Genomic DNA, 15001 nt, shown 5'->3' on the forward strand with positions numbered 1-15001 from the left:
ACGTTGAAAGACGCATTTGACATCATCACAATAGTAGAGGCTTTGCAGTGGAATGTTGTTTTTCCAGTAGCTCCTAATTTAAATATAACCTTTAGTATTATTTAATAAGTAATCTCCTGCTCCTTGATCGAAGTTTAAGTATTACACCGTTCTAACATCATTGTCTAACTTAGGCATTCATTTTGTATGTTAATGTTTAACAAAGAGCAAAGGTTGTGAATTTCTTCATGCTCTAATTTGCAAGCTGAGATTTGGAGAAGAGGTAACGTTATAGCAGATAACATTCAATACTAAAGGGTTCATTACATTTTAACAGACTTCCCAAACCACAGATGTTACTGTATATAAGCAGATGCTGCTTTCGAAAGGTTCATTCAACGACTTTTCACCTTAAGGATATTCAGAAAAGTGTGCTGAGGTAAGATGCACGCTATTTAAAAGAGTGCTAGGTATGCAGTGTAAATAAATTTGCTGTGTACAATTTGTCTAGAGCTATATGTGATTTTTATTTTACAAAAAAACAAACACTTTTTATATTTGTTTGTAAAGTGATTGCGTGTGGTGGGCATCTTTGGAACTGCGTCTTTTTTCAACTGATAGGTTTATACTAAGCTAACCCGCCTTTTAAGGCGACCGACGTTTAAGTTGACCACTTCTTAAGGCAATTCAATATGTAGATCAATTTGATATTTTATACAAACTCATTAATTTGGTTTTATTGCATTTGAGCGGTATTACTTTAATACTCGTAGTTTCTGTTATTTTTGTTATGAAATTTAAACTTTTTTTCTATATTGAGGTCGCCCTTTTGAACCCCCCTGATATTTACTACGCGGTGAGGCATTTGTACTCCATCAGCATTAATTATTTCCAGAGACATAATTTTGTCTATTTTTCCAGCGCATCGCGCACAAAAGCAAGAGAACGATGGGAGCACCAGAACTCTGCTCACATCATGTCACTTCGTACCGCAAGTAGTAAGTCTGGGATAAGCGGAATACCGATACGCTTTCCACTCATGGGACAGAAGGACAATCCCGACCGCTTTTATATATTAAGAAAGAAGAAGAAAATATCGCACAGTCTGGAGTAGAAAATCATCTTTTACCTGGAAAAACGAAACTACAAATACCATCGTACATTGCAAAATGGACGGGGCGTGTGTGAAACTCCGCGCCTGCGTAGTACTCACGGGACGGAAGGACAATCCCGACCGCTTTTATATAGAAGGATACCCGGTGTACGGTTTGTTATTTAAAGTCCACTGGAGTGCTAATCATTGTTTCACGGCGTTAGGAACTGAGCTCTAGTTCTTCTCCAGTCATTACATGTCTGACTGTATAGCTGAACTCACGAATGATTGTTATACTAAAGTAGTGGCTTTGCTTTACTATTCAGTTTCCATTGCTTGTCTCCAGTCATCAGTATTTGAATACACTGAACTCCACAGGAAAAGGTGTTAATTAAAAAGAACGTGGTAGAAGAACATTAACATTTATTGGTATGGTAAAAATGTGAATCTGTAAATTTTATTTACATTCAAATATATTAGCGCATCATTTCTAAATGTAAAATAAGAGTAGAAATAGACTGAACAATTTGATAATTTAAAAGTAAGACTGAACCATTTATCTGTGAAACTGGTTGGAACAAGAACCCGCAGCCACAGTGGTACCTCAGGACTAGCTTTAGGAACCCCTGTTTAAGTTAAGTCCTTACTCAACCCAGTTACTGCAGATTTTAATTCCAAACAATTTCACAATTGGCCATTTTCATATTTAACTGATCTCAGTTTAATTAGGTGTCCTCTTTCAATATCTTATTATGAATTTAGAAAGTGGCAACAGTGTGAGATTTACATTTATAAGAAATTGAAAATTTCTTGCTGTAGCTTTAAGTGCTTAATTCTTTTTTTTTTTCTGCTTTTTAATTAACTTTTTTCTCTTTGCTGTCTAAATTGTATCGGAATACTGAAAATTAATAATGAGTGGAGTGGACACTCGACAAATTATGCATAATTTTAAAGGGGAGCAGTTTTGTCATTGTTATACACTTGTGCACCTAATAACAAATAATATCTTAAATATCATGAACATTAACAAATAATATTAAGGATAAAACAAATTAATGCAACCTGTCTAACACATACAAATGCTTGCCTCATCCAGTAATTATTTGACATAACCAGCTTGAAGTTTCTGGAGTAACATAGAAAACTCAGAAACTGCCTAATTAATGGAATCCAATTTATAAGGAAAAATTTGGTTGGGGCAAAAACTTGCAGCCACAGGGTGGCCCCAAGACTAAAGCTGAAAACCCTGCCTTAAAGAATTGTGTATATTCTTAAAAGAACAACTCCAAGGCATTATTAAAGTTAATTAAGTGCAATGTTTCTCATTAGGTATTGAATCCATTTACTCTAGCATAGTAGTTGTCAAGCTGTCTGGGACCCAGGATTACTTTACCAATGTCAATGATCCAGCAGATCACCTACTGCCAAAAATTACCTTCTTAGCATTACAGTTAATGCTAAGAAAATTAATAATCTGATTCAACATTCTTAAATGTACTTTTCATAGTCTCAGAATCATATGATATACAGTATAATAACCTCTGGGACATGAACATATTATAACAGAAAGCACTGATGCAGCAGAAGCTGTGTATGTCAGCAGTCACTTGTAATTAAAGGGCTGTGTTGACCAGAGGCACGCTCTCCAGGCCGCCATCAATGTGAATTTGAAGAAGAGTCCTTGGCAGTTGCAGTGATTGGTTGGATTTGAGTAAGAGACCGAGTTTGAAGAAGTGTCTAGAAAGAAGGAAGGAGACACAGTGTAACAGCAACAACTGGACAGGAGAGGAGCAAGAAGGAATAGAGTTGAAGTAGAAGTTTGTATTGTACTTAGGAAACTCATGTTTTTTCTTCATAGAACTAACAAAAGGAACTTAATTTAGCAGTGTGAATGTCTGGCAGCAGCACGATTTTTATACTTAAATACATAAGAAAGTTTGTAACAGACTAACATGTCAGAGCGTTTTAAAATTCACTTTGCCCTGATGACTGCCACTTTAAAGACTGCTTGATTTATGCCTGTGAAAACTTCACTTTGACAATCACTACTGTAGCATGCTAGTAGAAAGTAAAGAGAAGCGTATCAATGACAACCATTAAGAAATGTATCCTTACTCATAGAGTTCTTGAAATCTGGAATTAATCATCAAAACTATATAACTGAGTCAGATGGGTAATCTGAGAACTTTTAAGAAATGTCTGGATGAGATTTTAGGATAACTTGTTTATCAAACCAGTTTGACAGATTGGTGTCCTATAGGTTGTAATATTTCTTTTGAATGGTAACTCTAGCAGACAAAATACAGGCAAGACATTTGGCTTGTTTAATGTTTCAAACAGATTTTAAGCTTTTTAATAACTACTTGTATTAAATCTCCATATTTTAATGTTTAAAACAAGCAAAGTAAGCTAAAATGTAGCTATAGAACTACAGCTAAAGTCTGTAAATGTATGTTGATACACTGCTGTGTTCATTTGTCATCATGGATTGTCACCATTTCAAGTATAATAGCCTTTTATTCTCCCTGAGTGATGTACTTGCATTTTAAACAAAGTACATTATGTAGAAATGGTACATTTTACAGATAGAGCAACAGTTTTGTTTTTATGAGCAATTCATATTTGTGCTGTTCTTTGCATAAACTGTTCATTGTATAGGATGTCTTCATCACTGATGACTACAGGTTCGTGTAATCCAATTGCAGCAGTGTGTCAAGTGACCTCTACAGCTGACAAGAATGTTAACTTCAGTCTTTGTCAGCAGCTGGTACAACAGGCCCAGAAAGATGGAGCCTGCATGGTTTTCCTTCCTGAGGCTTTTGATTACATTGGAACAAATCGCGAGGAAACTCTGCAGCTCTCTGAGACACTGGAGGGAGACACAATTCAACGTTACTCACAGATGGCTAGGTAAGAGTTCAGTGATGTTTGTAATTGTAGAGATTAGAGGTAGACAAGGTAAGTTTCATGAAATTTTCTTACAAACAGATGTCGCAGGAAAAAGGTAACACATCAGTCAGCTAAAAGGTTTTCTATATTTTTAGAAATGATGCCTAGAAAGATGCCAGTATTTTCATTAGCATATACTGGAATCATCAATCCCCGTATCATTTTGAAGGTGATGTTTTGTTGTATAGCTTGCTGCCCTCTTTGTTTGCTGTTTCTTTTTTATCTATAAACATACTTGCATCTTTTCACCTGCTCATCCACCCATCTCTCTATTTTCAGACTTTCTTAATCTATTTTTGGATGAAAGAGATTAACCAGCCCATTACCGGACATAACACAGTTCTTAGCTCTAGGTCAGTTTAGGGTTGACAGTTATTCAATATTAAAGTTACATTGTTAACATCATAAAAAAAGATTCTATTATAACACAATGTTGATGTCATCATGTCAAAAGCATTTTGCCTGTAAATTAACAGTTCTTCCAGTAATCATAATTTATCCCAGTTTTTCAGTCCTTTTAATTTTTATTTTTTTTTTCTACATGAAGCTCAAAAAGCTCAAGCTGTGTCACCAGACAGGACTTTAAAATTAATGTTGTTCAGCAATGAAGCATGTATAAAGTTATCAATAAAATTTTATTTCCAGTTGGCCATTTTGGACAAGGAGACACAGAAGACATGTTTTGGAGTGTTCAGTTATTTGATTATTAATCTACTGTTTGTAGGGAAACACCAATAGGAGTATGCAGGTGAGGGCTTCTTCTGGACACAGAGCCATTTCTGTCTTTGCCAGGTGGTACTGATAAGGAGCGTGTTATCTGGACACAACCAAATAACAATTATCAAGCCATTACCAGTTTAAATGTTTTCCTAATTTGTTACAGTATGCCCTTTTATGCCCCTGAGCCGCTGGCCAATTTACAAAGATGTGCTAGTAATTGTATCTCTCCATATTACCTAGTAATGCTTGTATGAAGCACTTTCATTTACTAAGAAGACCATTTGCCATGATTTCTCGTTCCCAAAGAAACGTCCCTTGAGCTGCTGTTGTAGACTTTAACCTGATATGTTTCACGGTGCCATTATTTACTTGCCAATTTAAAATACACAAGTCTCATGTTTGTATCACAATGTACACTTTATATACTGTAAATAGTTTTAGTTAATGTATTACAATATTTCAGTAATTTAAAATGCTTGAAAATTCTTTAGTCCATTTTGCATTAAAGCGCAGTACATAGAAGAGTGAAATATTCACTCTAGTTTTAGGAGAGCATTAAACATTCAGCAGCATATTTATAGACATATATCTGAGCCGACCTTCTCCATTGCAGTGTGGCTAGGAGTCAGAAACTTTTTCAACAGCTTTTCAGGTGGAAGGCGGGAGCGACTGATGGGTACAATGCCAATCTATCGAAGGGCACATGCTTGCCAAATTTAGAGTAAATAATCTAGTGGAAACTGGCATGAAAAAGAAGCCATAGTAACTTTTAACAAAGGGTATCCCAGCTACAAGGTTCTTCTCAAAATGTTTTTTAGTGCTTTTGGGCAAATGATTTTTATAACTGTAACCAATTAACAGTCCTTTAGTTTCTGGTATGAGCTAGGCATTAAAACCCTTATAGTCACCATTTTTCGTCCTTTGGACATATAACTTGCTGCAGAATCATTGTATTACTTGCAAAACGGAAATATTGTGTATTATAACGAAAGGTATTTTCCTAAAATGTGTACCCTTATTTACCATACATTAATTCTTAGTAAACAAGCCTTCAAACAAAAAAATCATGTATAGGTCATACCGACATGTGTAAAACTGGTCGCCTTTTGCCAAGAAAAAACTGCGTTGGGAGAAAGAGCTCATTTTCACAATCTCAGGCATTGAATAGAAGGCTGTTTCTCAACGAATGCATTAAATATGAATTTGTCAGACATAGACTAATAATATTCAAAATCATACATAGTATTCACCTTTAAGCTCAGACTGCCTAAATCAGGACTAGATCTCACCTGTCAAAGGTGCCTGTTAGCACGAGGCTCCCTTCTGTGTATACTATACAGTAGTTTGGCCTTGCACTCAACTTAGAATCTAGTTAGCATTTAGCTTTACTGTGCTGTTGGAGGCCTTTAGATTTTCAAAGATTATTGAAATGTATTGGCCATTGTCACATTTCTAACGTGTTGAGTAATCTTAAATTATTTGGAAAAACCTAGTGCTTCTCTTCACTTCTCAGTAACAAAGAGACATGTAATAAAATCCAAAACTGAAAAAATTAAATGGTACTCGGTGGAAATCCACATAGTTATTCTACAGAGCCCGGTAGTCTAGTGAGATGCAGCTCCTGTTCTTCAGTACCTAGTACCTTGGATTTCTTTTCTCATTGCTTTGTCATATTTGATGTTGGTGGAAGAAATTATTTTTTACATTATAATATTGTATTATAATGTTTTGCTGTTTAAAAGCTCAACAAAAGGATATGCAAAAAATAAAGATATATTACATTTTTGGCACACCAACAGGACACAAGTTGTTCTTTTGATAGTGTGTGGTTTTTAGTACTTCTTTAAAATGTTCATTTTTAAACCTGTATTTGATATTCAGGCTAGCTGATACAGGCATAATATGCATCATTGTTGACATCTTGAAACACATTCTCTACTCCTGCTTCTTAAGTATGACTCTTTTCACTATTTAAATGGGAAATTTCTTGCATTATAAATGTTGTGTGTAACCTCTTTTCAGGGACCTAGGAATCTGGGTTTCCCTTGGTGGATTTCATGAACGAGGGCATGCATGGGAGACAGATCGAAGAATCTATAACAGTCATGTGATCATCAGCTCTGAAGGTAAGTTTTTGTAGCTTTCCCATCACCTGTCGTTACACTATTCAGGCATTTCCTTCACACTCATGACTTGTTTTTTGCTCTGATACACATTGTCAGGTTGAAACCTTCTACAGACAACTGTGTGCCTTTACAAATCATGTGCAATAAATTGAATAGACCACAGGTGGACTTCAGGCAAGGTGTCGAAACATCTCCACTATGGTAAATAGAATGGGATGAACCTTAGCCACATTTTAAGTGTTATAGTAAAGGGTCTGAATACTTATGTCATTGTAATTCAGTTTTTTTTATTTTTAATAGATTTGAAAAATTCCTTAAATACTCTTTTCACTTTGTGTAAAAAGTGAAAGGGGTTTGAATACTTTCTGAAGGCGCTGTATATTTCTCTCAATCTGTATCATTTAGATTTGCTATTAATATTTCATATTATCACATATTTGCCTATAGGCTATCGTTGGTCTTTTATGTTGGGTAATTTGAGTTCTGTTGTATTTTTGAGTTTGTTAAACATGCTTACATTTTAAAAATTCTTTCAAACTAGTAAAATAACTGAAGTTGCTTATTTTGTTTTTGGACATAAACATATAGTGATATTAACATCAGGAGTCATTGAACCCAGTGAAAAATGTGGTGTGTTACTAAAATGGAACTTCTTTTTTCAGGGACTATCATGGCAGTGTATCGAAAGTGTCATCTATTTGATGTGGAACTACCTGAGAAAAAAGTGTCACTGAGAGAAAGTGCCTTCACTATTCCAGGGCCAAAAATACTTGAACCCCTAGAGACACCAATTGGCAAGGTAAAGTTTATTAAGAGTGAATTTTAATAATCTTAGTATTATATCTTTGAGCAAAAATAGGGGGAAGATCAAGAGTATCCATCCATCTGTTCATTCATATACTGTACTTGTAGAACAGTAATTACTGCTGCTACGCCATAGATGCAAAGGCCTACTTTCAGCTTCTGTCCCAATGTCAGCATGGAGTGTGCACTTTTACTTTATGTCCATATCTGTTTTTTCTTGGTAGTCCTTCCAAATCCCAATGATAACTTTTGTTTGTTTAGCTGTTGACTCTAAAATGGTCTTTTTTTGTGAATGTGGGTTTGTGTACAAGTGTATCCAGGGATGGAATTATATTTGACTTTGAGGTGTTTCCTGCCTTGAGCGTGATGTAACCAAGATAGGTTTTGGTAATTAAGTTTATTGGTTTCGTGTGTAGTTAAAAATAGTCAGTTCTGGAAGACAAATTATTTTGCTGCTCTTTTTTTTTTTTTTTAACAATGAGTACAAACAGTGTGCTGAATGAACACACTCGATTCAAAACAAAACCAATTCATGTTCTCCTGTTAAGGTTAAATTGGTATTTGCCTCTGTTGCCATCAAATTTCAGCTTTGTGAATGAAATAAGTTATAAAAGTGAAGAGATTAAACTGTATAAGATTCCCAAGAAAATGCTTTTTTTGTTTGTTTTAGTATTTTTGGTCAGTGACTTATTCATGCATAATTATTGCAAATATTATGATTGTTCTATAGAATCAGAAAGTAAGACCTCAACGTTTAGTTATGCCTTCCAGTTTCAGTTAAGAAAGGGTTAATAAATAAAATACTTAATTGTTATTTTTATTTTTGACAAAGGTAAACGATAGAAGTGTGTAATCTGAATTAAACACACAAAAATATGCAAGTTATGTTTTAAAGGTACACTGGAGTTTTCCATCTTATGCATACATTTTAACACTGAATTACAGTGGCAGCTTGATTCCATTGCTGTATTTCACAGAAATTTAAGTTTATTTTAAGTTTTATTGCAATGGATGAATATTTGTTTTTGTCTTTTCAAGCTAAGACCCACTCAAGTCACAAGCCGGATTTCTTCATGAGTTTGTATAACCAGGAATCTTGCCTGGTATAGTAATTCACAGGCACACTGTTTTCAAGTCAAAGTAAGAAAAAAGCAAGTATACAATGCCTTACAAGCAAAATACGTGAACTGAAGCAAAAATAAAACTACTAAAATAAGTCAAAAAATCTTTGGTAGTTTCTGCTATATCCAATTAAACTAAAATAGCTAAAGTGAAAAAAAAATAAAAATATATTTTTTAAAGATTTTAAATACAGTTTTATTTATATAATACAAACTAACTAGTTTTTAAACTACTGTACTTATAAATTTTTTCAAAAGGCAAACGTTTGTGCAACTAAGACCGTATCCTTCAGCATTTCAGAACTAACAGACTTGAAAGTGCCTTGTTTAACATACAGTCATCTTTAGATGGTAATTTAAGGATAGCTAACTATTGTATTCTGATCCACACACTAAGAAACATAATGATCTTTTTTACTTAATTAGTACAGCTATTTTGATTTCTAGATATTAGTAATTATAGAAGTACAAATTTATTTAGGATATCAAAATCAGATTGACTTGAAATCTTTAAGTGTTTTACAAAAATGAATGTTGTCTAGTATAGCTAGAGAGTTTGTGATGTTCCAGGGCTAAGATTGATACTAGTCTACCTACAGAATAAGTTGGTAGGTTATCTTCTGAACAGGAGAGAAGCAACCACTTAGAGCCATGTGTTTTTGTAACTTGGAAGTGGAGTTAATTTGCTCTATCCTACAACGTCTGTATCATTTGACATATAAAGATGTAGTTAATATAAAAGTTTTTTTTTTTCTTTTCTCATTCCCCTTTTTTAGTCCACTAAATTGAAGGCCAGGGGTGTTTACTCAGGTTACTCCAGCAATTTCTCCAAGATTCGATCTTCCATAAAAATAGGTAGCATGTATTTGGTCAACTTGCTGCCTGTTAACAGGACAACTGTGACTGATAGCCAGTTACGACCAATGAAATCACATAATAAGTTATCAGAAAGCGATACGCTTAGCTATTGGCTATCTGTACTAGAAGGCTAAACTGACTGATAACTGAAAATAATCAAAGAAATCCACAGAATAAGCCAGCTGACCATAAGGAAAACGTTTCAACAATAAAGTAAAATGGAACAGTAACAATGGTGACACAAATATAATGGATAAAATCACATTTTTTCTTCAAGTAAAAATAAGTATCATTACCAAAAGCTACTCTAAAAAGTAAAAGTAATACTTTACTACCACTAGCTATAGATCCCATTGAATTATTCCTGATCAGTTCCAATGCTTTTGCCACTAGTCTAGCTGAAGTGACACTGATGACCAGTTTTTACAACTCACAGTCCTGCTATAAAGATAAATGCCAGATTTAATTAGTTAGTTTGACTCCATCAAACTCTGACCAGCCACACAAAATGTGTAAGTGTGGCTTCTGTTTTTTTAGCACTGGCTTTTTAAAACCAGATGAAATGTAGTTGTTGGAATGGCTTTCAGAAATTGTTACTGTGAAATGAAAATATAGTATTTAGTTATGGTCATCTCAACCTCCCATTTGATGTATTTCAGAGAGTAATCGGTTAAGCCTTTTTCTTTCATTAGTTCAAGTATTTTATGTTTTCTTTTTCTTTTTCCTAGCTTGGCTTGGCTATTTGTTACGATGTGCGGTTTCCAGAGCTTTCATTGGCTCTTATGCGACAGGGGGCCGAGATTTTAACGTATCCTTCAGCTTTTACATTAGCAACTGGCACTGCTCATTGGGAGGTCAGTAAAATAATTTCACGCAATGTCTTTAAATTTCTGTTTTGTTCTATACACTAAATAAAACTTATTTCTGAGGCCGTTTTGTTAAAAGTTTGGATTTATTTCTTGTTAGAAACGTTGTAAAATTTTCATTGTATTTATCACAAGTTTGTTAGTGTTTTTTTAATATCAGACTAACAACTATTATCCTTCAAATTCACTTTCTCCTCTTTTCATGGTTAGCCCTTTCAGGGGAGGACAGTTACTCTTATGTTATCCACCCTTTCTATGGATTATGTATCTTTGTTATTTAAGCTCATATTCATTTATTTTTGTTACTTATTTATTATTATTCTTACCTAATTAAATTAATTTTTTTCTTGTTACTATTTCTTTTACACCTTGTAAAGCACTTGAAAATATGCTATAGAAATAAATGTTTTTGTTATATCACTTCCAGTCATATAGCCATTGGGCTTCCTTTTGGCCTAAACCATTCCACCTCCACTCAACTGTATTTTTCTTCTTGACTACATCACTTATTTCCTCCCTGTACATCTTATCTCTCTTGTAACATTTTGTCTTCCTCACTCTTTATGTTCTTCTGCATACCTACCTGATTCTGATCTCGGTCTTTTCCAGCTTTGTATAACATTCCATTTTTTCAGCCTACTCTCACTCCTATGCATCATTCAAAATTATACAGTACTTGTATAAGAATTTCTACTGTTTTATTTATGTTAATAGGCAGATTAAGAGACACTTCCACAACTTGTTTAGTAAGTGCCTTGCATTTGATACCACCACCAAGTTTAAACATTTGTAAGAATTTACCTGATGAGCAGAACCCCGTTGGTTTCTTGAAAATAATTCCAAAATCTCACCATTGCACTACATCTTGCAGCAACCCATGCGTCAAAGAGAATTAATTCCTTTTGCCAAACTTTTTGCATAATCATAGAACCAATTTTTAGCTCTTTACTGCCAAAGTATAGGGTAATTCAAATGAGGCCCCAAGTTATAATGTATTACTGTCTTAATAATGAAGCAATCCAAACAAAATAAAAATCGCAGCATTCCTGGATAAATGTACAAACGAGTGAGGCATTGCACTCTTTTTGACTTATTGTGAATGAGCTGGATGACTGTAAAAACAGTGAAGGTTATTTCCAGCAAGATGAGGCAACCTGTCACACGTCAGTTTGCAGCGTGGCACAAATTGAATCTTTTTTTGGCAATCAGGTCTTTTCAAAGGGACTATGGCCACCTTGTTCCCCAGACCTGTCACCTCCGGGTTTCTTCCTTTGGTGAGCACTTGAAAGGAAAAGTGTACAAGAACAAGCCTCATACACTGGAACAATTACAGCAAAACATTAAACAGGAAATTATTTCCATCACACCTACAATGCTTGCGGATACCTTTGCCAATATGAAGTGCCGTCTTGATCTGTGTTTGCAAAAAGAAGGCAACCATTTCCAACACCGATTATGATTGCACTGTATTTATTTCATTTCTGTCGTTTCATTATTATGTGAATGACACATCATAACTCAGGGCCCTCTCCATTAGAATCTCCCTGTACTTTGGTGGTCATCCTAGAGTTCATCTTCAGATTCGTAGCAGTTGTCCAGTTCCGTGTTATAATAGTAATTAGAATTACCGAAATTCTTGTGATTAAGGAAAAAAGCAAAACTTGAGAAACAAAAATGTTTCCTATTTCATGCTGTGCCACTTTTACTTTAACATCATAATTCTACAAATAGACCAATCTGAAAAATTACACGTTTCTTGCACTTTTCTAAAAAAAAAATAAATAAATAAAGTGGCATTTTTCCAAGATTAAGATCACTTGAGGAAAATGCAGAAATCATCTGATATAAGTAATGCTATTGAAGATGGAGTAACTGTAATCTGAACAGAATCTCAGTAATAATCTCTGTTGCAGAGCAAAAAGTAGAATGTTTAAGATATAAACTGTGCTAATAATTAGTAATTGTGTAGGATTTATATTTAACTGATTTTAAAATTTGTTGAAATACACCATTATAATATTTAAGACAAACATGATACCTAATATAAAAATATATGAAAGTTTAAGCATTACTTTTTGACTGTACTTGACAACTAAATAGGGAGAAGTACAGGAAGATGACCAGTTTAGTTAACTGTGACAACACCACAGAGAAGAGGGCCTGATTATGGAAATGAAATCTGTAACTTTGCTAAATCATAACATTTCATTAAGTATTTCTGTTTCTTGAGACAGTAGTAAAATTCAGTATTTCAGATGCTTTCATTATATTTACATTGGTTTTGAAATTGATCCTATACTGCTATTGACAGAAACAAAAGCCATGTGTCTAAAAAGAAGTCAGATCAAAACTATATTTTTTGTTAACCGAGTTTGATCTTTATCTGTTCCATTCTCTGGTATGATCAAACCAGGTAGGTTTAGATTTTTGATTTTAAAAAGACCTGTAAAATTGCAGTTGTATTGCTAAAATATAAATGCAGTTATATCTATTGAAGAGTGTTATTTAACACATTTTAATATTTTTTTATTGATGCATTTTTTGGGGTTTTAGCTTTGGATTTGAGGCTTCTTTATTGTCTTTTACTTACTTTACATTATTTGTTTTGTGCTTGGGTAGGTTCTACTTCGTGCTCGTGCGATTGAGACACAGACTTTTGTAATTGCTGCAGCTCAAGTAGGCAGGCACAATTCTAGCCGTACCTCCTACGGCCATTCCCTAATTGTGGATCCTTGGGGTGACATTATTGGACGCTGTGGAGGAGATAAACCAGGCTTTGCATTGGCAGAAATTGACTTGAACAAGCTGAGAAGAGTGCGGACAGACATGCCTGTACAGAAACACAGGCGGGAGAATGAACTGTACTCCAATGACTGGAAGCAATACTTATGAAGTAACATTTTGGACAGGATTTGTGTTGTCATTAAATGACATAATCAAATGCAATTTTCGGAATTACTCAGAAAACAACCAGGATTAACTTTCAAATGTCATCTTTACTCAATTGAATTTTTCTGGAAAAAGGTAATTTATCGTGTTAAGAAAATTTAATGCAAGCAAAGAGCATTGTCTCCACATATAATGCAATATAGCAGGTGTAAGCCTATAACTCAACTGTGCCACCATTTTGCTTTCTTATAATTTCAGTAGGTTATTTCACTTATTTCTGCTGTGTATTCTGTAAAGAAATCGACTTACCAGTACATATTTCAAATGATCCATCAGATAAATGTGTGTATGAATGTGTATAACTGTATTAATGGGTATTGATATAAAGATAAATATTAGTAATTTACAGTAGCACTTGTGACAGCTCTAAAGATTCTCTTAAATATGTTAAATTATTTCTTGATAAGTCTTACCAGTGTTGTGTGACAAAGATGGAAATTCACTGTTACTGTTTTTGGTGTTTCTGAGTAAATGCTCACCTTGACGTTCCAGTGTGTCTTAGACTTGGTTTTGCTGTCATTTTTTTCATTTGAGACATAAAGTGTTTTTGAGAGTAAATACTTACCAGATCTGTGAGAAACCTTATAATGGTAGATGGACATGACAAAAAATTGTTTCTGCAGTGACTTTCTGAGCTCTTAATTCCTCTTGCTTATGTGACTGACCATGTTCAGGTAAGGGAAATGTAGTTTTGTGTAGAAGTTTACATTATTATGCTTAATGCCTTTAGAATACTGTACTGATTTTATCTTACCACATTGTGTAATTGCAAGATGTTATCAGGATAAGTCCTCAACCCATTGCAGGACTCCTTTATTCACATAACCACAGACCCATTTAGCACAGTGGCCCAATTTAGAGTTTGCCAATTACTGTAATACACACCTCTGAGATGTGAAAAGCATCCAAAATAATCCAAAGAATCTCATTCGGAAACACACATAGATAATTGTTGAGTCAGGAAACTCATAGTATAGAATATTTCAATTTTAATCTTCTATTTCTGAAACCGACTACATTTAAAATAGTAAAGATAACGCATGGGGTACCCAGTGATTTTTGTTTGAAGTAGACATTTTAAGCAGTTTGACAAACTAAGTATCTTTATATATGAATCTCTGAAATCCAAAAGGAACATTCAGTTGGATGAGAGGTTAATGTTCATATTTACAAAACACCAAGGAGGAACTTAACTATAAAGTTCATGTTAAACCAACATTGCAAGAGTTGCCTGTAACTATTTTTTCTCATAAACAGGATGCAGTCTGATGTGGAAGTCTGTACTTGAGCTCAGTAACTAAGGATGCAGTGCGTGTATGTGATAAACTTAATCTGAACTTTGCATTATGTTAGTGTTGCTCTCTCAGTTCCAGTTTGCTGTTTTCAACTTGTTGGTCCAGTTCTCTCCTGTGTGGGCTTTCTTTAGGTATTTCATATTTCTCCCACATTCCAAAGTTGTGCATGTTAAGATTGGCAAGTGAGGGTATGTGTGTAAATGTGCCCTACATAGTTCTCACATTCCTTTCAGGGTTGGTT

At 34.4% G+C, this 15001-nt stretch overlaps 1 protein-coding gene across 1 annotated transcript; it reads left to right on the forward strand.

Annotated features, from left to right (window-relative positions):
* Nucleotides 1-44: 44 nt before the first annotated feature.
* On the forward strand, nucleotides 45-13966 carry nit1 (nitrilase 1). Its single transcript, XM_039769216.1, has 6 exons — nucleotides 45-418; nucleotides 3731-3982; nucleotides 6764-6867; nucleotides 7530-7666; nucleotides 10379-10504; nucleotides 13136-13966. The coding sequence occupies exons 1-6, from the start codon at nucleotides 333-335 to the stop codon at nucleotides 13406-13408; spliced, it is 978 nt and encodes a 325-aa protein (XP_039625150.1). The 5' UTR covers nucleotides 45-332; the 3' UTR covers nucleotides 13409-13966.
* The last annotated feature ends 1035 nt before the right edge of the window (nucleotides 13967-15001 follow it).

Source organism: Polypterus senegalus, chromosome 11 (assembly GCF_016835505.1).
Source record: "Polypterus senegalus isolate Bchr_013 chromosome 11, ASM1683550v1, whole genome shotgun sequence".
NCBI classification, from domain to species: domain Eukaryota; kingdom Metazoa; phylum Chordata; class Cladistia; order Polypteriformes; family Polypteridae; genus Polypterus; species Polypterus senegalus.